Source organism: Rhinolophus hipposideros (assembly GCF_964194185.1).
Source record: "Rhinolophus hipposideros genome assembly, chromosome: 2".
In the NCBI taxonomy this organism is placed as follows: domain Eukaryota; kingdom Metazoa; phylum Chordata; class Mammalia; order Chiroptera; family Rhinolophidae; genus Rhinolophus; species Rhinolophus hipposideros.
In genome coordinates this window covers 40,944,756-40,972,011 of record NC_138048.1, presented here as the reverse complement: position 1 = coordinate 40,972,011, position 27,256 = coordinate 40,944,756, and the positions used below count along the sequence as shown (strand labels likewise).

The window sequence follows — 27,256 nt, the reverse complement described above, 5'->3', positions numbered from 1 at the left end:
CATGGTTTCTTAATGATCAGTCTGCTGCCATTGAAATTGTTTTCCCCCATATATAAGATGTTATTTTTCTCTTGCTGCTTTCAAGACTTTTTTCTTTGTCTTTAGTTTTTAGAAGTTTGATTATGATGTGTCTTGGTGTAGAGTTCTTTAAATTGATCCTTTTTTGGATTCATTAAACTTCTTGAATCTGTATGCTTGTATCTCCTGCCAAATTTGAGAAGTTTTCAGCCATTATTTCTTACAGTTTTTTTTTTTAAGCCCTTTCCTCTTTTTCCTCTCCTTCTGGGACTGCAGTGACACAAATATTAGCTCATTGTGTTTTGTTGATGTTGGTTGTTTGTTTGCTTATTTTCAGTGCCTTTCTTTTTGTTCAGAATGGGTGATTTCTATCATTCCATCTTTAAATTCACTGATTCTTTCCTCTGTCTCTTGCATTCTGATGTTGAGCCCATCCATTGAGTTTTATTTTGGTTATTGTATTTTTCAGTTCTAAATTTCCATTTGGTTCCTTTTTATATCTTCTGTTTCTTTCTGAGACTTTCTGTTTTTTCATTTGTCTTAAGTATCTTTCTAATTATTTGTTGAAGCACCTTATGATGGTTGCTTTAAAATTCTTGTTAGATTATTTCAACATTCTCATCTTGGGATTGACATTTGGTAATTGTCTTTTGTGATTCAAGTTGAAGACATTCTGATTCTTGATATGATGAGTGATTTTTGATTGAAATCCAGATGTTTTGGGTGTTATGAGATTCTGAATCTTACTTATATATTTTGTTTTAGCTGGCTTTCTTTGACTTTTGCAGGATAAGGAGGAGTGCCATCTCATTATGAGTATAGAAGTTTAGATTACCCATTCTTCCCCAATTAGCACCTGAGGAAGGAAGGGGCCCCTTGCTGGTCAAGAGTTGGAATTCCCAAATCCTTGCTAGTCCCCCACTAATAGCACTCTGCTCTTCAGTTGGCCTCCAGTGATACTATGGAGGGTGGTAAAAGTCATCACTCTCCTCTTGGCCTCCTCAAACACTAACTCATCAGGGCGGGGTAGATCATCTTGTTACTATTGGGCCTGGAGTCTAAGTTCAAGCTATCTTACAGGGGTCTCCACTGACACTGGTAGGGGGTGCTTGTTATAATATTATTGACTATGTCCCCTATGCTGTGCATTACATCTCCATGACTTATTTATTTTATAACTGGAAACTTGTACTTCTTAATTCCCTTCACCTTTTTCACCCATCTCCTACCCCCCTCCTTTCTTAAGTTGCTATTTATTTATTTATTTATTTAACTTCAAGTCAGATATATATGAGTCAAAAAGAAAATCCAGAGAACTTACCATCATCAACTTCTTGGATCCCAAATTTCTCTGTGGTCTGCTTTCTTCTTTCCACATTTCAGAATCTTGTGTTTGTTTTATATATCAAGGTTTTCATTTGTACTTACCAGGAAAAATAGGAAAATGCAGGTTATTTCATCTTTTTAGAAGTAGAAGTTCTCTCAATTGATTTTTTTATTCATATTTACCTTTAACCCAATGATTTTGCTCAGCTCATTTATTAAGTCTAGTAGCTTTTCTTTGCAGATTCTTTACAGTATTTTATAAATATGATCATGTTGTATGTGAGTAAAGACAGATTTTTTCCTTTCCAATCTCTGTGTCTTTTTTATTTTCTTATCTCGTTGTCTAGGATACGCACTACAATGTCAAATAAAAATGGTGAAAGAGAATATCCTTGTCTTATTCCCAACTAAGGAGAAAGCATTCAGTCTTATTATGAAACGTAATGTCAGCCTTTTAGAAGCAGTTGATTCATTGATAAAATTTCCTTTTATTCCTGGTTTGCTGAAAGGATTTTTAAATTTATTTTTTATCAAGGATGAGTGCTGAATTTTATCAAATGACTTCCATATGTATACTGAGATGATCACTTAAAAAATTTATCCTTTAATATTGTGATTGATTTCAAATGTTAAATCAGCATTCCTAGGATAAATTTTACTTGATCATTGTGTACTCATATTATCCTTTTAAAAATATTGCTGGAATTTTCTTATATTGTCCTTGTCTGGTTTTGGTATCAGGGTAATGCTGGTTTTATAAAATGAATTTAGAAGTGTTTCCTTCCCTTCTCTTTTTTTTGGAAGAAAAGGAAATGGTATTAATTCTTTAAATATTTTGTAGAATTCATGAATGAAGCCATCTGGTCCTGGACTTTTGCTTGTTGGGAGGCTTTTAATTACTGATTCAATCTTTTTACTAGTAATTGGTCTGTTCAGATTTTCTATTTCTTCATGTTTCAGTCTCGGTAGGTTGTATGTTTGTAGGACCTTATCCAGTTCTTCTAGGTTGTCCAATTTGTTGGTATGTAATTGTTTATAGTAGTCTCTTCTGGTCCTTTGTATTTCTGTGGTATCAGTTGTAATGTCTCCTCTGATTTCTGATTTTATTTGAGTTGCCTCTTTTTCTTGGAAAGTCTAGCTAAAGGTTTGTCAATTTTGATTACCTTTAAAAAAAAAAGAAACCAACTCTTAATCTCATTGATCTTTTCTATTTTTTTAAAAAATGTGTCAGGTATAATTGACATCCAATATTATATTAGTTTCAGGTATACAACATAGTGATTTGATATTTGTATGTATTGTGAATATAACCAAGATAAGGCTACTTAACATCCATCACCATACATAGTTACAGGATTTTTTTTCTTGTGATGAGAATTTTAAGATGTATTCTCTTAGCAATTTTCAAATGTGCAATACAATATTATTGTAGTCTCCATATTGTACATTATATCCCCATGACTTATTTTTTTTACACTAGAGGTTTGTATCTTTTGACTCCCTTCATCCATTTCACCCACCCTCTACCCCCTACCTCTGGCAACCAGCAATCTGTTTTCTGTGTCTATGAGCTTGTTTTTATTCTTAATATTTCACATGTAAGTGAGATCATACGGTGTTTGGCTTTCTCTGTCTGATTTATTTCACTTAGCCTAATGTGCTCTAGGTCCATCCATGTTGCAAATGGCAAGATCGCATCCTTTTTATCACTGAATAGTATTCATTGTGTGTATGCCGTATCTTCTTTATCCATTCGACCATCGAAGGACACTTAGGTTGTTTCCATATCTTGGCTGTTGTAAATAATGCTGCAGTGGACATGGGGATACATATATCTTTTTGAGTTAGTGTTTTCATTTTTGGGGGGGATAAATACCGAGAAATAGATGGCTAGATCATATGGTAGTTCTATTTTTAGTTTTTGAGGAACGTCCATAGTGTTTTTCCATGGTGACTGCACCAATTTACATGCCCATCAATAATGCACAAGTGTTCCCTTTTCTCCACATCCTTGCCAGCTTTTATCTCTTGTCTTTTTTTATAATAGCCATCTAACATGTGTGAGGTGACACCTCATTGTGGTTTTAATTTGCATTTTCTTCATGATTAGTGATGTTGAGCTCCTTTTCATGTACCTGTTGGCCATCTCTATATCTTCTTTGGAAAAATGTCTATTAAAATCCTCTGTCCACTTTTTAATCAGTTTTTTTTTTTTTTGCTAAGGAGTTATATGAGTTTTTATATATTTTGGATATTAATTCCTATCAGATATATGATTTCCAAATATTTTCTCCTGTTCAATAGATTTCCTTTTCATTTCATTGATTTTTTTTCTGTGCAGAAGCTTTTTAGTTTGATATATTCCCACTTGTTTGTTTTTGCTTTTGATGCTTGTGTTTCTGGTGTCAAATTCAAAAAAATTATCACCAACACCAATGTAAAGAAGCTTACCCCATATATTTTCTTTTAGGAGTTTCATGGTTTCAGGTCTTACATTCAAGTCTTTAATTTTGAGTTGATTTTTGTGTATGGTGTGAGATTTTTTTGCATGTGGCTGCCCACTTTTCCTAGCACCTTTTATTGAGACTGTCCTTTTCACATTGTATATTCATAACTTTGGATTTATGTAAATTAATTTTCCATATACATGGGTTTATTTTTGAACTCTCTATTCTGCTCCATTGATCTATGTCTGTTCTTATGCCAGTACCACACTGTTTTGATTACTATAGCTTTGTAATTAGTTTGAAATCAGGAAGCATGATGCCTTCAGCTTTGTTCTTCTTTCTCAAGATTTCTTTGGCTATTCAGGATATTTTGTGGTTCCATATAATTTTTAGTGCTGCTTTTTCTTCTGTGACAAATGTCATTGGAATTTTGAGAGGGATTGCATTGAATCTGTAGATTGCTTTGGGAAATATGGATATTTTAACAATATTAATTCTTCCAATCCCTGAGTACAGAATATCTTTCCATTTATTTGCATCTTCTTCAATGGCTTTCATCAGTGTCTTATAGTTTTCAGTGTACAGGTTTTTTACCTCCTTAGTTAAATGTATTCCTAGGTATTTTATTCTTTTTGATTTAATTTCTCTTTCTGATAGTTTATTATTAGTTATAGGAATACAAGTGATTTTTTTTTAATTTATTGGGATGACAATTGTTAGTGAAATTACATAGATTTCAGGTGTATGTACAATTCTGTATTACATCATCTATAAATCCCATTGTGTGTTCACCACCCAGAATCAGTTCTCCTTCCATCACCATATATTTGACTCCCCTTACCCTCATCTCCCACCCCACACCCCCACTAAACTATTAAACTATTTTCTAATACACTAAAATCACTAAACTATTGTCTGTGTCTATGAGTTTTTGTTTCTCATTTGTCTTGTTCTTTTGTTGTTTTTGGTTTATATACCACATAGCAGTGAAATCATAGGGTTCTCATCTTTTTCTGTCTGACTTATATCACTTAGCATTATACTCTCAAGATCCATCCATGTTGTCACAAATGTTCCTATATCATCTTTTCTTATTGCCGAATAGTATTCCATTGTGTTTTACATATAGATTTTATATCCTTAAACTTTAGTGAATTTGTTTATTAGTTCAACAGTATTTTAGTACAGTCTTTAGAATTTTCCATGTATAATATCATGTTATCTGCAAATACTGACAGTTTTACTTCTTTCTTTCCAATTTGGATGCCTTTTACTTCTTTTTCTTGCCTAACTGCTCTGGCTAGGACTTTCACTACTATGTTGAACAAAGTGGTGAGAATGAGCATTCTTGTCCTGTTCCTGATCTTAGTGGAATGCTGCCTGTAATTCAATATCTGAACATAGCTGTTTCATGTGTTTTTAAGTTTCCAGTTATTTATAGCATGAAGATAATTATGAGCCTTCTTTCTCTAACATGGCCAGAACAGAAGTGTGTGCTTGCTTGCTCTTTCTCGTTCTCTCTCTCTCTCTCTCAATAGATAGATAGATAGATAGATAGATAGATAGATAGATAGATAGATAGATAGAGACATAGATATGTAGACATAGAGACAAAGCGATAGAGACAGAAACAGAGGAGATAGAGATAGAGATATATAGGTCTATCTGTCACTGTCCTTGATGCCCTTTGTTATTTGACAGGCACCATCGCGTAGTTATCCTTTCTGAGGAAACTTATGCAGCAGCCTACAGCCAGCTGTTCGGTGTGGGCCCCAGGATGTCAGTGGAAGGGCCTGTGGCCACTCCAGCCTGGTGGCCACTTTTAGGTACATGTCCAGTAAGCAAAGACCATTCATTAGTTGAAGCCTCTGCAGCGTCATCTGAGCTGTTTCTTATAGATTGCTTCAAGGGTGGCTCGATCATCAAACGCCTAATACATGCATACTCCCCTAATAACCTGTGATGGAACACACTAATTGGGTGGTAGTTTGTTTGTTTGTTAATTTTATAGGGGAATACTGGGGGACAGTGTGTTTCTCCAGGGCCCATCAGCCCCAAGTCGTTGTCCTTCAATCCAGTTGTGGAGGGCGCAGCTCAACTCCAAGTCCAGTTGCCATTTTCAGTCTTAGTTGCAGGGGGCGCAGCCCACTATCCCATGAAGGAATTGAACTGGCAACCTTGTTGTTGAGAGCTTGTGCTCTAACCAACTGAGCCATCTGATCACCCCTCCAGCAGCTCATTGCCTTCAATCTAGTTGTGGAAGGCACTGCTCATGTGGGAATCGAACCGGCAACCCTGTTGTTCAGAGCTCACACTCTAACCAACTGAGCCATCCGGCTGACCTGGATGGTACTTTTTGAAATCTTTGTAGACTGAAAAAAAAAATGTCTTGCTCTCTCTCTCTCTCTCTCTCTCTCTCTCTCTCTCTCTCTCTCTCTCTCTCTCTCTCTCCCTCTCCTTTTCTCTCTCCCTCTTTCCCTCTTTCCCCTTTTTTTCTTTCCTTTATCTTCTTTTTCTTTCTTTTAATACTATTAATCCTCATTTTAGTGTTGTTATTATACAAATAAATTGTCAATTGATACATTAAATGCCATGCATTTACTCGACTGTTGTATATGTTGGTTTTCCTAAAGGGCTGACTGCAAGGTATGTGTACATGTTCATGTTAACTGACAGGCTTCACTTTGAAGAATGAGATAGCTAGGTTAGGGTCTCCCCTACAGTGGAGGGCCAGGCCATCCCCCAGATGCCTTAGTACTTCCCATGCAGTTGCTGTAAATATAGTTCTGTAGATATTAGTTCTTCAGTTTTAGTGTATGTGTAAATGTTGCTACTGCTTTGTTTGTGTGGAGATGGGAAAGTTGGAAGGGCCCAACTGGTTTAGGCATTCTTTTCAACCCTTGAATTTATTTTGCCAAACAATGTCTAATGTTCCATTCCCTGCTCCATACTTGCCCCCTCTGTGCTTGGAGCCTCCTAGGAACTCTACAAAAAAGACCATATCCATCTTTATATAGCTTTCTCCTGGGAGTATTCTGGGCTACAGTTTTCTCTGGTCTGGTTTATCCAATAATATAATTTCGTCTTCTGTCTTTTAGAAATGTACCACTGTCACTGGTTTGCTCATGGCTTTCTAGCCCGTTCTCAGCATGCATAATAATTTATTCCCTTTACTATCTCTATACTATCATTTCCATGGAATCTGGGGAGAGGGGATGGCAAATACATAGTCGTATATTCATTTTGAATTAGATACCTTTTTGGAAAATGTTATGGCAAATTTTGTGACAGTCACTTATGTCATAAAAGTTCCAATTAATGTTTTAGTGAATAATAAAAAAAACACACCACCCCATCTCCAAGGCTTAATTTCTATTGAGGTAATAAATAACAATGTTGATGTAAATTGCTTAGAAATGAACCAAAGCCAAGGAATGGTTCAGATTATTTTAGCACCGTCTGGTGAATGGATTTATATATTCATGTATGTATATATGTCTGTATTTATTATTTTGCTTGGGATGCTTTAAATGTAGTCAACTTTAAAACATGCTGGGACTCTACAGACAAAAGTAACATCACAAACTAAAAATTATACTTTTGCTTCATGATTGAATTTGATTATATACCTATAGTAAACTAGACAAAATAGACTTTATGGTTATATTTGTGGCTGGGTCATCTATTTTTCTCATAGTTACAAGAGTAAACCTGCTGATGACTATGAAGATCCCAAAGATGTTCAAGCCATCAAAGAGGCTCAGGTGTACATGGGAGACTTCAATCTGAAGACAGCCCCAGACTATAAGATACCCGAGCACATGAGAATAAATGCTGCCAAGAAGGAAGAGGAACTGGGACAGCTAGACTCTATGGTATTTACCCAGAGCTTGTGTGACCATGAGAGGCACCTAGGTTTTTAATTGAATTCTACTAAAACCACCCATTTCGTTATCTGATCCATAGGGATATATAGTTATAGAAATTTAGAACTGGAAAGGTCCTTCATGTTTATCTACGCTTCAGTTCCCTCATTTGTACAAAGGGGGCATTATTCTAGATAATCATGAAAAATATTTTTTTCATTAAATTTATTGGGGTGACAATTGTTAGTAAATTTACATAGATTTCAGGTGTACAATTCTGTATTACATCGTCTATAAATCCCATTGTGTGTTCACCACCCAGAGTCAGTTCTCCTTCCATCACCATATATTTGATCCCCCTTACCCTCATCACCCACCCCCCACCCCCTTACCCTCTGGTAACCACTAAATTATTGTCTGTGTCTATGAGTTTTTCCTTCTCATTTGTTTGTCTTGTTCTTTGGTTGTTTTTGGTTTATATGCCACATATCAGTGAAGTCATAGGGTTCTCTGCTTTTTCTGCCTGACTTATTTCACTTAGCATTATACTCTCAAGATCCATCCATGTTGTCAAAAATGCTCCTATATCATCTTTCCTTAACACCGAATAGTATTCCATTGTGTATATGTACCACAACTTCTTTATCCATTCATCTATCAAAGGACATTTTGGTTGTTTCCCTGTCTTGGCCACCGTAAACAAAGCTGCAATGAACATTGGAGTACACGTGTCTTTATGTATGAATGTTTTCAAATTCATACATAAATCCAGAGATTGCTGGGTCATATGGTAATTCTATTCGTAATTTTTTGAGGAACCTCCACACTATCTTCCATAAAGGCTGCACCAGTCTGCATTGCCATCAACAGTGTATGAGGGTTCCTTTTTCTCCAAAGCCCCTCCAACACTTGTTACTATTTGTCTTGTTGATGATAGCCATTCTGACTGGGGTGAGGTGATATCTCATTGTGGTTTTTATTGGCATTTCTCTGATGATTAGTGATGTTGAGCATTTTTTCATTATGTCTATTTGCCATTTGTAAGTCCTCTTTGGAGAAATGTCTCTTCAGGTCCTCTGCCCATTTTTCAATTGGGTTGTTTGTTTTTTGTTGTTGAGCTTCATGAGTTCTTTGTATATTTTGGATATTAGCCCCTTATCAGAGGCACTGTTTGCAAAAATCTCCCATTCAGTTGGTTGCCTCTTTATTTTGTCGATGGTTTCTTTTGCTGTGCAGAAGCTTTTAAGTTTCATATAGTCCCATTTGTTTATTTTAGCTTTTACTTCCATTGCCTTTGGAGTCAAATTCATAAAATGCTCTTTGAACCCAAGGTCCTTAAGTTTAGTACCTATGTTTTCTTCTATGCAGTTAATTGTTTCAGGTCTTATGCCTAAGTCTTTGATCCATTTTGAATTAATTTTGGTACATGGTGACAGATAGCAGTCCAGTTTCATTCTTTTGCACGTGGCTATCCAATTCTGCCAGCACTATTTATTGAAGAGGCTGTCTTTCCTCCATTGAATGTTTTTAGCTTCTTTGTCAAAAATTATCTGTCCATATTTATGTGGTTTTATTTCTGGGTTCTCAATTCTATTCCATTGGTCTATGTGTCTGTTTTTCTGCCAATACCATGCTGTTTTGATTATTGTAGCCCAGTAGTACAAGCTAAAGTCAGGGAGTGCGATACCTCCAGTATTGTTCTTTTTTCTTAAGATTGCTTGGCTATTTGGGGTCTTTTGTGGTTCCAAACAAATCTGATGATTTTTTGTTCTATTTCTTTAAAAAATGCCATTGGGATTTTAATGGGGATTGCATGAAATCTGTATATTGCTTTGGGTAATATGGCCATTTTAATTATGTTGATTCTCCCAATCCATAAGCATGGAATGTCTTTCTATTTCTTTGTGTCTTCTTCAATTTCTTTCAAAAATGTCTTGTAGTTTTCAGCATATAGGTCCTTCACATCCTTGGTTAAGTTTATTCCTAGGTATTTTATTCTTTTTGCTGCAATTGCAAAGGGAATTGTTTTTTGTATTTCTTTTTCTGAGATTTCATTGTTAGTATATAGGAATGCAATGGACTTTTGTACGTTGATTTTGTAGCCAGCAACTTTACTGTACTCGTTGATTGTTTCTAACAGTTTTTTGGTGGAGTCTTTAGAGTTTTCTATATATAGCATCATGTCATCTGCAAAGAGTGATAATTTAACTTCTTCATTCCCAATTTGGATGCCTTTTATTTCTTTCTCTTGCCTGATGGCTCTGGCGAGGACTTCCAACACTATGTTGAAAAGCAGAGGTGATAGGGGACAGCCCTGTCGTGTTCCTGAACTTAGAGCAAAGGGCTTCAGTTTTTCACCATTAATTATGAGATTAGCTGTGGGCTTGTCATATATGGCCTTTATTATGTTAAGGTATTTTCCTTCTATACCTATTTTATTAAGTATTTTAATCATAAATGGATGTTGTATCTTGTCAAATGCTTTTTCTGCATCAATTGATATAATCATATGATTTTTGTCCTTTATTTTGTTTATGTGATGTATCACATTGATGGATTTGCGGATGTTGAACCATCCTTGTGCCCCAGGGATGAACCCCACTTGGTCGTGATGAATAATATTTTTAATGCATTATTATATTTGATTTGCTAGAATTTTGTTCAGGATTTTAGCATCAGTATTCATCAGAGATATTGGTCTGTAGTTTTCTTATTTTGTGTTGTCCTTACCAGGTTTTGGTATCAGGGTAATGTTGGCCTCATAAAATGAGTTACAGAGTACTGTCTCTTCTTCAATTTTTTGGAAGAGTTTGAGCAGAATTGGTATTAGATCCTGTTTGAAGGTTTGGTAGAATTCACTAGTGAAGCCGTCTGGTCCCGGACTTTTGCCTTTGGGAAGGTTTTGGATGACTGATTCAATTTCGTCACTGGTGATCGGTCTGTTTAGATTTTCCAGTTCTTCATGGTTCAGCCTTGGAAGGCTATGTTTCTAAGAACTTGTCCATTTCTTCTAGGTTATTGAATTTGGTGGCATATAGTCCTTGATAGTATTCTTGGATGATCCTTTGTATTTCTGTGGTGTCCGTGATAACTTCCCCTTTTTCATTTCTGATTTTGTTAATTAGTGTCTTCTCTCTTTTTATCTTAGTGAGTCTAGCCAAGGGTTTGTCGATTTTGTTAATCTTTTCAAAGAACCAGCTCTTTGTCACATTAATTTTTTCTATTGTCTTTTTGTTCTCTATTTCATTTAGTTCTGCTCTGATTTTTGTTATTTCCTTCCTTATGCTGACCTTGGGTTTCACTTGTTCTTGTTTTTCTAGTTCTTTAAGGTGTAACATGAGGTTATTTATTTGGGATTTTTCTTGTTTCTTGAGATAGTCCTGTAATGATATAAATTTCCCTCTTAAAACTGCTTTTCGCTGCATCCCAAAAATTTTGGTAGGATGTATTTTCATTGTCATTGTTTTCTATGTATCTTTTGATCTCTCCTCTAATTTCTTCTTTGACCCAGTCGTTCTTTAAAAGTATGTTGTTTAATCTCAATGTATTTGTGTTTTTTCCTGCTTTCTTTTCGCAGTTGATATCCAATTTCAAAGCCTTGTGATCAGAGAATATCCTTGGTATGATTTCAGTCTTCTTAAATTTGCTGAGGCTGATTTTATGTCCCAATATATGGTCTATCCTTGAGAATGTTCCATGTACACTCGAAAAGAATGTATAGTCTGATGTTTTAGGATAAAGTGCTCTCTATATGTCAATGATGTCCATTTCATCTAATGTGTCATTTAGGGCTGCAATTTTGTTATTTATTTTCTGTTTGGATGATCTATCCATAGCTGTCAATGATGTATTTAAGTCCCCTATGTTTAAGTTCCTTTTCTGGAGACTTTTTACTTTCTTTCTGAGCTGTCTTGTTGCTTTGGTTATTCATGGCAATTACTGATTTATTATTTGTCTTCCTAGACATCTACAGGAGTGGCTTCTGGAACAGGTTGATAGGAAGAGGTCTTTCTTTTGTTTTCCAGTACTTGTTGGTAGAATGTTTTATTTTCTCTCTGACTGCAGCCTTTTTTTCCTCTCTCACACAGTAGTGCTACGTTTTCTCTGCACTATTCCAGCTTCTTACACAATGGGGGGAATTCCCTGGGAGATGGGCTTCTCCTCTGTTAACAGTTCGCCTGAGTCATATGGTGCCACGTCCCTGTGGGGATGCAGAGAGCTTGTGAAGTTCCAAAGCTCTTTCTGTACCAGATTCAGAGCCTGTATGTTTCAGCAGTTCTGTTTATCCTGCAGGGATCCTCCCTGATAGGTGGGGCCAGGAGCAGGGTGTGTTGTGAGAGGTGGCCCAGAGCAATGGCGGTGACCACCACCACAGCCGGTCCCGCTTCCACAGCTCCCTCCCCTTTCCCGGAACTAGTTGGGCTGCGAATCTGTGTCTGAGGTCCACAGTTCTCAGAACAGCAAATATTCTGTTCTTTTGATCTGACACTGCTACTGTTCCACTTCTAGCACCGGGCAGGTGGGGCGGGGAGAGCTCTGGGAAGGTGGGGGGGCGCGGCTAGTCTCAGTGCCTAAGGCTTCTGTTCTCTGCTCGGCAGTGAGGGCTTAAACCACCGTTTTCAGCCTTCTTCCCTCAGTCTTTTCTCCAAGGTCTCTGCCGTGAGCTTTGGGTTCAGCCATGTTACATGCTGCCCCCTCAGCCCTGTGGGCCATAAGCGGAACCCTAGCAGTCCGAGTTCTTCCATCTCCTGCAGCTGCGGTAGTTCCGGGATGCAGCGAGCTCGGAGCACTGAGCTAGGTCTGCGTTCTGTGCCGGCTCCGTGTCTGCACTTCTCCCTTCCCTTCCTTCCTGCCCCCCCCCCACGCTATTCTCCCACCTGTAGGTGAATTCAGTAGTGGGCCTCTTTGTCTTGCCTGTCTGCTGTGCAGGGAGTCCTTTATGGAGTTATTGTTGTTCGATTAGTTGTAAATTCCAGGGAAGCTTTACAGAGGCTCACCTCATGCCACCATTTTGATCAAGTGTACATTTCTGTAATACACCGCATTGTGTGCTCACCACTCAGAGTCAGTTCTCCTTCCATCACCATATATTTGACCCTCTTTACCCTCTTGTGCCACCTCCCCTCCCCTCTTACCCTCTGGTAGCTACTAAACTATTGTCTGTGTCTATGAGTTTTTGTTTCTTGGTTTGTTTGTCTTATTGTTTGCTGCTTTCAGTTTTATTTCCATGTATGAGTGAAGTCATATGGTTCTTGACATTTTCTGTCTGACTTATTTTGCTTAGCATAATAATCTCAAAATCTATCCATGATGTCATATCTTCATTTTTAAAAATCCTTTTCCCCCCCCTGCTCTGTTTGAGTGAGTCCCATTGCCTTGTCTTCCAGGTCAATGATTTGTCCTTCTGCTTCATCTGGTCTGCTATCGAACCCCTCTAGTGTATTTTCCAGTTAAGTTACTGTTTTCTTATGCTCTTTGACTTCTGTTCAGTACTGTCTTATATATACATACATATATATATATATATATATATATATATATATATACATATATAAACATGCACACACACACACACACACACACATATAATCACTTTGTTGTAATTCTCACTGTTTTCATCCATTTTTTTTTCTCCCAGGTTCAGTGAGTATCTTCACACCTATTACTTTTAATTTTTTTTATCAGGTTAGTTACTTATCTTCCTAGCTAGGCAACCCTAGGTGAGTCTAAGCCTAAGGGATTTGAATCCCCATCAGGAAAAGGCAGTTACTTGTGTTCTCCTGACCAAAGAATGACCTTCCCCTCCCTGGGACCTGAATGAGTAGAAGCCTTCAGGAAGGACTTCCATTTAGTGGTTGGAGGGGAGGACATGGGAACTTAGCCCTATAAGCCAGCTGAGGGGTACCAGAGGTCACATCAAGACTGTTTCCCCCATTTGGATAGGCTGAATGGGGAGAAGCCTAAAAATTAGAGAAAATAATAATTTATTAGTGAATGAGAATGATCAGATTAGTTTTTATGTAGAATTTTTGTTAGATGTATTAGTCAAGGGACAAAAGCAAATCATATTTGAAACTGTCCTTTGTGAGTGGGTTGTCATTTTGCTTCCTTTCTGTTCTTTTCATCAGACCTATTCAAAGAAAATTCACATGAACAAGAGCATCCTCTCTCTTCGAGACCTTAAAGTGGCTGTCATTGAGGAAATACAATGCCTGGTGCAAGAGCTGAAGAACATTCAGTCAACTCTTCACATTTCCAAGCATGTCCCCATTCCCCAAATCCCTCAGATACACCCAGAAGAAGTTCCTGAAAAGAAATTTCACTATGATGAGAAAACTCTCCTAGCTTTTAAGCAACAGCTGACGAAAAGCAAGGATGAAAAGCTCCCTCAGGTGGAACAGATGGTATCTATAGCCCCAGGTTCAGGATTCCTCAGACTGGCTCCTGGAAAAGATGGGGATTTGACAACACGTGATTCATTGTCTAGATCGTCAAAGGCATTGGCATTAAGTTTAGATATCGCAAAGATAATGGAATTTGAAAAAGCAGATCCAACTGATGTTGAGCTGGAGATTATGAAGAGGGATGAGATTAAACACGTGTACATGCAACAGTATCTGACCAACAGGGTAAGGACTGAGACTTAAAGCTGAAACAGAATGGAACAGGAAAGAAGTACAACTAGTTTCTTACTTATTTATTTTAGATTTTTCCGCATTAACCTTCCCCAAACCCTGACTATCCCATAACTCACTAATGGCTTGGCTTCCTCCCCATCCCTAGTCTCCTGAAAAATCATTGTGCTTTACCCAGAACTTTGGAGCTTTGTAACTTTATTCTTTTCGGAAAGCTGACTAAGCATTAGGGGCAAATCCGTGTTAATTGACATCTAACTGAAGTCATGGTAAAGGGGAAGTGATGGAACAGCTTTCAGATGATGGATGGAACATAATTAAGAACGCTCCAGAGAAAATGGGCCACCCTCTGCTTTTTATATGCTCTACTAATGGGAGTGTTGATAACTGGTTTCATAATTGTTCTGGAGCTAAAATGGCAAAGGTAAAACAAAACTGAGGATTTAAAATCATTAGGATGATTTTAAATAAGCCTAGACCAGGGCTTGGGATACTTAGGTTATTATCCTAGCTGTATGATAAATTAGCTTTGATCTCAGGAAAATCACCTTGAGCCTCAATTTCTTCATTTGTAAAATTTGATTGAACAAGTTTCGTGTGGGTCCATGAGTATATATTTATCTATTTAAAAATGTTTAGAGGTTCTAGAAGTTTGAAATTTTTCAGAATAAGTTGAGGGAAATATTTAGTGTTTACTGTATGAAAGGCAATGTAGAAATACTGTGGAAGTATAATGGAGGTAGATATAAACACTTCCCATAAAGATCTCATAGTCTCTGACTTACACCATTTTAGTACAGCAAGAAGGACATTCCTGACCAATGGCTATTAATGATGGAAAAAAACAGCTGAAAGGACTACAGTTACAGAATTCCTACCACTTAATAAATAATTTATGTGAATTTAAGACCATTGATGGATTGATTTATATGACTAGGCATACAGCCATATATACCCATATAATTCTCCATCCATAATAAAGGCATAATGAGAAAATGCTTTTACCTACACAAATTAGTATTGTGAGATAGTTTTAAAAATACATTTACCTGTTCTTCCCTTCTAAAATATCTTCAAATCTTTTTCCACCTCAGATCAAAGAACTGATTGTCACTTTTGATGCAGAACTCCATCTCCTGAGACACCAGAAACTGAAACTAGACACTCAGATGAAATTATCTGACCTGCACCATCTCACATTATTTCAAGAAATACTTCTCCTCAAGAATTTTGAAAAACAGGAGAACATACTTCAAGAGCGTGTTAATTCATTAAACAAAGAGGAACAGGACATGCAAGTATGAATGGCCAGGAGAATGCTAACTGGCAGCGACCTTAGTTATGGGAGGAACTGGATTCTTCTTTTCTTTCTTCTTCTAACCTTAATTTCCCCCCTTGCGCTAGTCTTTATCTCTTTCTTGTCTTCTCTCCCTTCTCCTTTTCCCCATTATTCCTGCCTGCTCTCTGTTTTTGGTATTCTTGGTCAGAGAGAAGTGAGTCAGATTTTTTAATGAATTTGATATTTTGTAACATAGAATAACATTTTAAAAAGTGAGCCTTATATTTAGTTTATCTGTGGGTTTAAAAAGTTTATATTTTTGTTGTCACTAGCTACCATATGCACTTGAGTTTTGATTGTATGCTATCCTTATGAATATAACTGGAAAAGAAGTTGGTGAGTTTCTTAAATATGATATCTAGTTTCAGAATAATATATAATTAAATATTTTAGGAAGTTAAGTTACTTTGTTATATATGTTACATTTAAAGAGGTAAGGTATACCATCTCTCTTTGTCTTAAAGATTCTTTTAAATATATATTACATACTGAACAGAGACATTGTTTTTAGGTATATCAACTTCACTAAGATATGATGTATCTTTTTGTTTTAGTTATCATATACAGATATAAAAAATTTTGTTTTTGAGACCACACATGCAAAAATATGAGTTAACATCCAGATATCAGTAAAAATTTCAATTTATTTAATTTAGATTTTTTTGAGGAAGCTAAACATTTAAAAACTGATCTTATTTGATTCTGAACTTCACTGTTTTATTTTTTTACAAAAGAATTATAAAATTTTAACCAAATAAATGCATGGCCCTGCAAAACTGTACTCATAAACTTCTATTAAGGAGCTTTAAAAAAATGTGTGGACTATAACCTTACATTGTGATGTACATTGTTCTCTGAACCTGGTTTATCAGAAATATTTTATCATTTGTTTTCGTTATTGTTCATTTAGTGGAAAATGAATGAAACTCTTAAAGAGATGGAAGAGAAAAAGAACGAAATTACTAGGCTTCAGGACCAAGAAAAGGCACTCTATGCTGGTTTCCAAGCAGCCCTTGGCGAAAACAATAAATTTGAAAACTTCTTGATGAAGGTCCTAAAGAAGAAGATGAAGCGGGTGAAGAAAAAGGAGGTGGAAGGAGATGCTGGTTTGTATTTCTTTCTTACATACGATACTATTTTTTCTCATTAGCATGAAATAGAAAAATAACTAAGGGACATATTAGATACCGTTTCTTCACCACAATGTAGACAGTATAGAGGCATTGTGGAGGTTAAAGAGGAGAGGATAAAAACCTCTAACCGTGTGTGTGTTTGTGTGTGTGTATGTGTGTGTGTGTATGTGTATGTGTATCTGGTATGAGATAGCATAGGGCAGTTTCATTTAATAAGCACATCTTTTCAATTTTTGCCAACTGAATATCTTCTTCAGTAAAATGTCTCTTCATACCTTTTGCCCATGTTTGAATAGGATTGTTTGCTTTTGTACTGTTGAATTCTGAGAGTTTTTTAAAAATATATTCTACATACTAGCCCTGTGTCAGATATGTGGTGTGCAAATATCTTTTTCCAGTCTATAGCTTTTTGTTACCTTAACAGGGTCTTTTGCAGAGCAAAACCTTTTAACTTTGTTGATGTCCAATTTGTCAATTTTTCCCTTTATGGATCTTATTTCGGTGTCAAGTCTAAGAATTTTGCCTAGCTTTAGGTCCCGAAGATTTTCTCCTATATTTTTCTAAAAGTTTTATAGTTTTAAATTTCACACTTAAGTCCATTACCCATTTGGTTTTCATTTTTGTATAAGGTATGAGACTTAGGTAAAAGTTTTTTTTCCCCCTATGAATGTCCAATTGTTGAAAAGGCTGTCTCTCTTCCATTGAATTGATATTGATCTTTGCCAAAAATCATTTTGGCCAATTTCTGTGGATCTATTTCTGGGTTCTTTATTCTCTCCTATTGATCTATATGTCCATCTATCCGCCAATACTACAGTTTTGATTACAGTAGCTACTGAGTCCTGATATCAGGGATACTAATTCTTCCCACTTTATTCTTCTTTTTCAAAATTGTTTTAGTTATTCTTGTCCTTTATCTTTTCATATTTTAGAATAATTTTTTTATATTTACAAAAAACCTTATTGGAATTTTGATAGCAAAGATGTTAAGCCTTTATATCAGTTTGGAGAGAATGGGCATCTTTAATATGATGAGTATTCATGTACATACATGAATACAGTATGTACTTATCTAGAGGTTTGATTTCTGTCATCAACATTGCAAAGCTTTCAACATGTAATTTGGGGGCAGGTGTGTTTTAGTATTCAACAATTTGTATAAAGATGTTGTATATAATGCTGTTAAAGAAATTATTCATAACAGTTGTTAAAGAATAATAAGGCAGACTTTATTTATGGGGGACTACTACAATGGGATTTTTGTAGAAGGGAGAAAACTCAGTTCAACTCTGAATACAACAAGGACAAGTGGAGAATACAAGTAATAGTCAAGAAGCAGGGTGCGGGGTCAGTGGATGGAAAATTACTAAGAGGTAATTCTTTGCTAAACCCTCCTAATAGGATTTTGGCCGAAAGCAGGCCAGCGTGGTAAGATATTGGTATTGAGGGTAGGGAAAAGGAATTTGATCAGATATCAATGTTGGGGGATTTTTCACTAAACTAATTTAGCAGGATTCTTGCTAAAACTGAACTAAATGGGCTAAAGACAGAGCCTGTGGGCAAGGACTAGTCATAAAGAGGACTCGTAGGAGCCTGACTCAAGTTTGGTCAAAGGAGAGAGTTTTCGTTTATTTATTTATTTATTTATTTATTTATTTATTTATTTATTTATTTATTCTTATTAGTTCCCGGTGTACAATACAACATAATGATTAGACATTTACATCCTTCAAAAGTGTAAACCCCAACAAGTCTACTGCCCATCTGACACTGTACATAGCTATTACAATGCCATTGACTATACGACCTATGCTGTACTTTACATCCTGTGACCACACACACACACACACACACACACACACACACACACACACATACACACACATTATAGTTGACAGTCAGTATTATTTTATATTTCAGGTGTACAGCACAGTGGTTAGGCATTTATATAATTTGTGAAGCGATCCCCCTAATAATTCTAGTTCCCATCTGACACCATACATAGTTTTTATATTATTGGCTATATTCCCCACACTGTATTTCACATCCCCATGACTATTTTGTGACTGCCCATGTATACTTCCTAGTCACTTCACCTTTCTCACCCATCCACTCAACCCACCTCTCATCTAGCTACCATCAGTTTGTTCTCTGTATCCACGAGTCTATTTCTCTTTTGTTTGTTCATTTACTCTGTTTGTCAGATTCCACATATAAGTGAGATCAGATGGTATTTGTCTTTCTCAGTCTGACTTATTTCACAAGGATTATATCCTCTAGGTCCATCCATGTTGTTGTAAATGGTAAGATTTCTTTCTTTTTGTGGCAGAGTAATACTCCGTTGTATAAATATACTATAATTTCTTTATCTAATCGTCTATGGATGGGCGTTTCAGTTGTTTCTATATATTGGCTATTGTGAATAATGCTGCAGTAAACATAGGAGTGATATATTTTTTTGACTTAGTGTTTTGGATTTCTTTGGATAAACACCCAGGAGTGGAATTGCTGGGTCATAACCTAGTTCTATTTTTAATTTTTTGAGGAGCCTCCATGCTATTTTCCATAGGGGCTGCACCAATTTGCAATCCCACCAACAGTGCACAAGCATTCCCTTTTTTCCAAATCCTCGCCAACACTTGTTGTTTGTTGACTTATTGATAACAGCCTTTCTGACAGGTATGTGGTGATATCTCATTGTGGTTTTTATTTGCATTTTTCTGATGATTAGTGATGTTGAGCATCTTTTCCTATGCCTATTGGCCATTTGTATGTCCTCTTTGGAGGAATGTCTGTTCAGATCCTCTGCCCATTTTTTCATTACATTGTTTTTTGTGTGTGTGTGTTGAGTTGTATGAGTTTTTTTTATTTATAAATTTTGGATAGTAACCAAAGGAGAGTCCTTGTCAACTAACACCCCACGCAGGATTTGGTGCAGGATCTCTAAATCAAACATCTAATACTTCTGCAGCAAGACAAGAATAGTCATGCAAAGTAGGTTAAATAAAGATTATAAATAATATTACTTCAGTTCAGATAAGGTGCAAAAACCTGCTATCAGAGCACTGTGATTTAGGAATTATGGACCTTTATAGTCATGTGTGTGTTAGGTGTGTCACAGCGTAAGCAGTTTGGCAGCTTGGTCTCAACCCTCTCTGATTCAAAGCATTTAAATTAATTGCACAACCTTCTGCAGGTGTTTGAGTTTGTGGTCTCTATGTCCTTAACCATTTAAAACTCTTCTAAAAATATTGAGTAATTTCCTTCTTTATCTCTGTTATTTTTTTAGTGACTAACTCATTGCCAAATACTTTATTTTAAAAAACTGGGATTTTAGATTTAAAAATCTGCTCTGCTTATTAACAATGTATCTCTCGCTCCTTAGATGAAGACGAGGAGAGTGATGAATCAAGTGAAGAAGAATCCAGCTTGGAGAGTGATGAGGATGAGTCTGGATCTGAAGATGAGGTTTTTGATGATTCTATCTGCCCAACAAGTAAGTTGGATAAAACCATGTATTCTCTGTGAAGTGTGAGAGTGGATTGACCATACCAAAAAGGATTTTTTTTTTGGTTTGTTTCTCAATTGTCTCATTTAAGGAAAGGGTGTTTTAAAATACCTATATGAAGTATAGTCTAATGACTATTTTTGGGGGCTCTCTGGATGATTATTTTCTGTTCCTTTAGGCAGCCATGTATGAGTAACAAATATCTGCAGACAATCTAGTTGATTCCGTCATTCATTATGTAGCAAGTTACATTTTATAGAGAAACAAGATTGTTATATACATTTTTCTTTTCTTTTTTAACAAAGTTCTCCCTTTTTTGGACAAACTCATGCAAATTTTCATATTTCAGATCTGTTTTATAAAGGCAATTTGTACCAGTTTCCTGGAGATGCCTGGCAGTTTATATTCACTGTTTTCACTGGTGAAACCAATCTGAAGTATCCAGACCAATATTCTTATAGTCTCAATAGATGAATGGTTCAGTAGGAAAAAAAAATTATTTTTGGTCTGAAATTAGTTTTTCTAGACATTACATAAACATTTTAAGTCAAATTTTAAAGTTTAATTTCAAATAATATTTGTCTTGTTTTGATTTTGAAAATAAGAATCTTCTTAAAATCGTAATATTTATGAGTGGACGCGAGTTAGTAAAAAACCTTGTAGCATAACTCGTTTTTTTTTTATAGCAGGATTATATGGCTTGAACAGAACGTCGAAGCTAATTTTGTGGTAGAACTAGGCTTAGAACTAAGGTACCTGAATTCCAATGTAGTACTCTACTGTATTTTCACCTTTTTAAATCTATTGCTTGGTGAGTAAATGTGGCTATTAGTGTGATATAGTGGAAATCAATATAGAGATACTGTACTTGAATCCCATCCTGTCCCATATCAGCTATATGACCTGTCTGAGACATAGCATCCTCATCTTTAAAATGAAAACAACAGATTCTACCTTGCAGAGCCTGTGAGTCTTGAGCGAGATAATGTACATAGAGGGCCTGGCATAAAGACCAACTCAGAGTACTGCTCACAGCAACCATACCGGTATCACAGTTCCTATCATGATTATCAATAATTTCTACCTGGAATAATGGAGCCCGAAGTGTGGTGAAAACTTGTTAGAGTATATCCACAAATGGATAGCTCCCAAATCCACACTTACCGTATTACTACATTCCATCACAAACAGGGTTTCTTCTTTATTTTGATTGTCTTTTCAGACTGTGATATGGGTCTTTTTGAACTGGCGCTTCAACTTCGAGAGAAAAGACTGGACATTGAGGAGGCATTAGTTGAAGAAAAGAAAATTGTTGATAACCTCAAAAAGGAAAATGATATATTGTCCAAAAAAGTATGGTGGTTTGCCTTTTCCGAGTCTGTTTATCCTCTCCCAAGATGCTACACATTCTCTCAGCTATATTGCCATTTCATATCTTTAACGTCATTTAGGACTTTCCCCCAAAGAAGAAACATTTCAGATGTTATGTCCAATTTTTTGTTCTTCACGCATAGTCCTGATGGGGCCTATTGGACTTTCTTTATCTAAATCTTTTTTGATTACATACTTCTATACATAAAAATAATTGTGGAGCACATAGCCACACGATAAATGTATATGTATTTAAATTATATTTATGAACTATTGAATTGATATACAGTTGACATTTGAACAACACAGGTTTGACCTGCAGAGGTCCATTTATAATGCAGTTTTTTCAATAAATCAACAGTCAGCCCTCCATAGCCCCAGGTTTCACACCTGTGGATTCAACTAACTGCAGATTGAAAACAGCATTTTCAATGCCTGGTCGGGAATCTGTGGGTATGAAGGGCCAACTTAAATTATATGCAGATTTTTGACTGTGCCAGAGGTCGGCACCCCTAATACTGTTATTGTTTAATGGTCAACTGTATTTTGTATATGATGAAACATTTTTTAAAAACCCAGAAATTAAAAAGAATAAAAGTAAATAGAAATAGAAACTCTGATATTTTCTCTCTGCACCCAGTAGGTCATTTTGTTGACACTCTGGGGTGCATGCATCCCTTATTGGAGACCAGTAAGTTAAACTTTTGGTATATTGATTAATTTCTGCCATATCTGCTCACTTTCCCTCTTAGTTACTCTTTCCTAGAGCCCCATCATTTAAATTGATTCATATTTAGAAATATTTTTGACAGATTGCTTCTCCTCTGGAAATAGGAAATGATTTGGAAAACTTCCATGTTTTTTAGGAGAATGAATGTGCTTTAGAAATCCTGTAGTTAGTAGTTTTGTAACTTTAAAGGCCTTTTCCTTTAATTTATTGAGTTCATTATGACCAAACAAGATTCGAACCATCCTGACAAAGACATTCCATACTGAGAGCTGCCTCTTTCATGCAGAAACTAGAAGGCAGATGAGGACATGTCTTCTGAGCTAACATTTACAAAACCTCTACAACTCTGGGACATAGGAATGATTGAGAAAGTAGTGTGTGGATCATGACTTAGCAGGAAGAAGATAATATACATTCTTGCGCTGCAAACTGGGATCATCCATTTAATCACAGCCCACAAAAGCAATTCCTTCTCATGCTTTTACTTTCTCTCAGGATGCCCTCATTTATCACCCTGGGTATGTGTTCTCTGAATCTTGTCAACATTTCACTCACGGGTCTTTCCACAGGTAAGAAATGTGGCGACTAATCTGAACGCAGCGGAGGAGGCCTTGGAGGCCTATCAACGAGAGAAGCAACAGCGGCTAAATGAACTGCTGGTTGTGATTCCACTCAAGCTTCACCAGGTGACAGGGCTAGCGAGGTCGTCCCACCCTAAGCAGAACCACTACCACACCCAGGCTTTTCCAGAGAACAGCTCGGGGGTCACCAGTGGGGTGAAACGCTGTCCTTTGCTGGCAATTCTACCAGCAAAATAGAATGACATCTCAATTTTTCTTATCTATTCTCAGATTGTTATAAACATGTATTTTTTCCTATCACCTCTTACTCAACTTTGAAAGTTGAATCATTTCAGGTCTGGAGAATGAGGAGCCTATGACTTAAGAATGGAATGCTTGGAGGTTGAAATCTTGGATCTTGCACAAATATCACTTTTAATCTTTAAATAAACATGAACTAACGATGCAACAATTATCTATTCTGAATCTCTCCTTGTTAATGAGAGAAGTCAAGACCAAAGGAAAATATTCTTTTCTTTTTTTTCCCCTTTTTTTTTTGCTCATGTCCACACTTCACTTGAATTATAGCATATTAAAATGCAGAGATACATATCAGTGAGAAAAAAGGCCCATCATACTATATTTTGTCCGGTAAAGAGAGAAAGCTGTGTTTTAGAAGAAAACCCCAATATCCATCTTACATATATTGGGTATCAGTGCTAGGTGCTGTTGAGTTGGCTGACTCTAGGTGACCCTGTGAATGAGAGATGTCCTCAATGTCCTGTCCTCAACAGCCCTGCTCAGCTCCTGTAGGCTCACACCTATGGCTTCTTTTTATAGAATTAACGCATCTCATGTTTGGTCTTCCTCTTTTCCTGCTGCCTTCTATCTTTCACAATATTATTGCTTTTTTTCCAAACAACACTGCCTTCTCATGATGTATCTGAAGTAGGAAAGTTTCAGTTTTGTCATTTTTGCCTCCAGCAATGTTTCGGGTTTAATTTGCTCTGTGTCACCTGACCTAAATTGGGTTAGCTGTATGTAGCAATTTGCCTAATATGCCTACCCTGAAATGTTTGTTCCACAATTATGCAGTAGATATTAGCCATGATATTTGTGGGGAGATTTGCTGTCCCCAGAGGGATACAATGTGGCTTACTATCTGAAGGCTACCTCCTGCTTTCACCTTATTTAGTGGTGAGAAAGATAGAAGTCCGAAGATAAGGACCTAAACAAGGAACAGAAGGAATTGCTTCTCTCATGCTTTCTATGACCTTTTATTTAGTTTGGTCTTTGTCTTCCTTTGTCCATTAAATGAACTTTGTTTTGTTTTTGTTAGATAGAGCATGTGGTATTTGGAGAAATACCTAGTGATCTTTCTGGAACTCTAGTCTTTTCTAACCACTCCTTGAGACAGCTTCAAGAACGAATTGTAGAGCTCCAGGAGGAGAATTCCAAGCAACAAAAACTTAACAAAGAATTCCGGGAGAGGAGAAAACAGCTTATCCGAGAAAAAAGAGAGATATCAAAATCTATAAACAGTGAGTAACTAAGCTCATGAATTATCTAGTAATATTTACTGTTATTTATTGATCAGTTACATTTATTGATAAGAGAGCACTACCAAGTGACTGTCTCCAACTTTGAAAGCAGTAAGTGATCAAAGAATCTAGAAGAAACAAGAACACCTTCCCATCTTCTTACTTACTGTCTCTCCTGATACCGTTCAATGATCACTCTCCTATGTTAAAGGGATAAATAAGTCTTTTCTCATAGAAATGGTTTCTCTGAATTATAAAAGATTTTATGTATAATTAAATATTGAATTATATAATAATAACCCATGTATCACTGCCAAGCTTAAGAAATGTAACACTGAAGGTACAATTAAAGGCCCGTCTCTTTCTAATCCTATCCTGCTATCTGCTACCCCAGGTTCAAGCACCAGGTGAGTAGGCACATGTGTGTTTGCATTCACACACACAATATGTGAACTGACTTTGCATATTTTTCACTATAACACTATATTATTCATATAATTTTACAGTTCACTTTATTAAGCCAGTTTTTTAGAGTTATCCATATTGCTCATAGGTATTCCATCATAGGACTATAAAAGAGCTTATTTCTTCAGTCTCCTTTTGATATTTAGGGTATTTCTACTTTTTCAGAATTACAGACAATGTTACAGTAAATCTTCTTGTCCATGTCTACCTGTGCAGGTGTGTGAGAAGGTAAATCCCAGGACAGGAGTCTCTAGGTAATAGGGGGATGTGTGCATTTTCAGCTCTCCTGGATATTGCCACGTTGCCCTGCAAGTGGTTGTACAGTCTTAGCTTCCCCCCGGCAGTGCGTGAGAATGGTCCAGGTTTTATACTGTCATCAGTTCTTGATTATCAGGCTTTAAGATTTTTGCCCACCTGGTCGATGTTAAGTTGCATTTCATTGTGGTTTTTATTCATGTTTCCTTGAGTCTGGTGAGGTTGAACAGCTTCACGTACATCTGTTTGTGTTTCCTTTTCTGTAACTTGCCTGTCATATCCTTTACCCATTTTTTAGTTCTATTTTTCACTTGTTTTCTTATTGATTTTAGGGAGTTCTTTCTATATTCTGTCTTTCTTTGTCCATTAAGTGAACTTCACATCTCTTCTAGTTTGTGGCTTGCCATTTTACTTTGTTTAGTGTATCTTTTTTGGGATATAGACATTTTAAATCTTAAATGTAGTTAATTTTATCGGTCTATTTAGGTTTGTGCATTTTGTGTGTGTGTGTGTGTGTGTCTTGTTTAAGAAATCCTTTCCTATTTTGAAGTCATAAAGATATTTTTCTATAGTTTCCTCTTTTAGTTGTGTTCTTTACATTTACGGTTTTAATCCATCTGGAATCGAGGTACATACTATAAGACGCATAGTGTAAAGATAATTATCTTTTAAAATACTTTTTATAATATTTGATATATAGAACATATGTGCAAGTGATGAAGTATTCTAGCTTTAATAAAAATAATATTACTAATACCGTAGCACCTACCTTCATGCCTTAGAACTATACACTTAAAAATGATTAAAATGGTGCGTTTTATGTTATGTGTATTTGACCACAATTAAAGAACAATTTTTTAAAAGAAAATTTGAAAAAGGAAAAGAAAATGGAAATAATATAGTGGTCAAGCAATCTAAGTTGCTGGGATATGTAGAGGCCAGTTTCCAATGAGTGCAGATGGTTCTGCCCTCCTGGGTGGCTGGATTATAAAATTAAAAAAATACATGTTAGTACTCCATGTTTATATAACACTTACTACTTGAGACACAGAGTTTTCTCAGGTGTAAGTCTTGAGTTTCTCACGTACTTCACATTCCTTTGGCTTCTGTAGCCTGTGAGTGTTGTTTATATTTGGAAGTACTATTCCTCAAACCAAGGTGTAAACTAGTATGAAAATGAGGAAGCTTGTTTCAGTTGGGGTAAACTCAGTTTGGGAAAATGTGTGAAGAAAATGAAATGAAGCATTTAAATTTGGGGGGTATTAGTTGAAATAAAAAGAAATAGTTGTATGTGGTGGGAGTTTTTTCTATGACTTACAGTTCTCTCACCCCTAGCCTATTTTCTGAAAGCAAGTCATGAATCTGGTTAAAGACTGATTTCCTAATTCTGAATGTGAAACTAAGAGTGGGTTCCTTTCCTGTAACCTAGAGAAAAAAAGGCTTAACAGTGTTGAGAAACACCACTGTCAGCTTGCTGTTGTCTTTCCCGATTCCTAGACCCATTGGGGAGAGAAGAGGAGAGTCTACAACATGGGAGTGAGCAGGAGTAAGTTCACTCCATTCCAAGGAGAGCATAGCTCATGGCCATGGGGAAGGTGGGTTGGGAGTGTTCCAGAGTCTTCCAGTCCCCCAATGAACACTAGCTTGTCTAATGGAGTCAGGAGAAAGGCATTAGCCTGGCTCCACAGGGGGACTGGCAAGGACCAGAGTACTTGTCCTGGTACATGAGGCTATCATGGGAGAATGTACCCACTTATATGGGGCTATGGGGCTAGCTGGGGGGCGTCAAGGTTCTTACTGAGAGAGGCCAAGTCGCAGCCAGTGGCTAGCCACACATGTGGAAATAATCTAACCATTCCATTTGCATCACTGATTATCATGGCACCACATTACACAAGTTCATGGGGGCACTGACAAAGAATAGAAATAAATAGCTCTTCCCTGGACTGTGCAAAATGGCAGCCATGCCAGTTATACTATTATAATTCAACCATAACCATGATACCTGAATACAAATTTCTGCACTATAACAGAATTGTATCATCTTGTTATACCTTAGGGC

The 27,256-nt window shown here is 36.5% G+C and overlaps 1 protein-coding gene across 2 annotated transcripts in view; it reads left to right on the top strand.

The window, feature by feature from the left end:
* CFAP44 (cilia and flagella associated protein 44) overlaps positions 1–27,256 on the top strand; it is a 94,926-nt gene that overhangs the window by 61,649 nt on the left and 6,021 nt on the right. For both annotated transcript variants that reach the window (XM_081080312.1, XM_081080313.1), the window contains 8 exons: positions 7,489–7,666; positions 13,786–14,286; positions 15,387–15,590; positions 16,542–16,737; positions 20,150–20,260; positions 21,495–21,625; positions 22,943–23,059; positions 24,273–24,474. In XM_081080312.1, coding sequence (XP_080936438.1) covers positions 7,489–7,666; positions 13,786–14,286; positions 15,387–15,590; positions 16,542–16,737; positions 20,150–20,260; positions 21,495–21,625; positions 22,943–23,059; positions 24,273–24,474 — 1,640 coding nt within the window. The remainder of the gene's footprint in view (positions 1–7,488; positions 7,667–13,785; positions 14,287–15,386; positions 15,591–16,541; positions 16,738–20,149; positions 20,261–21,494; positions 21,626–22,942; positions 23,060–24,272; positions 24,475–27,256) is intronic.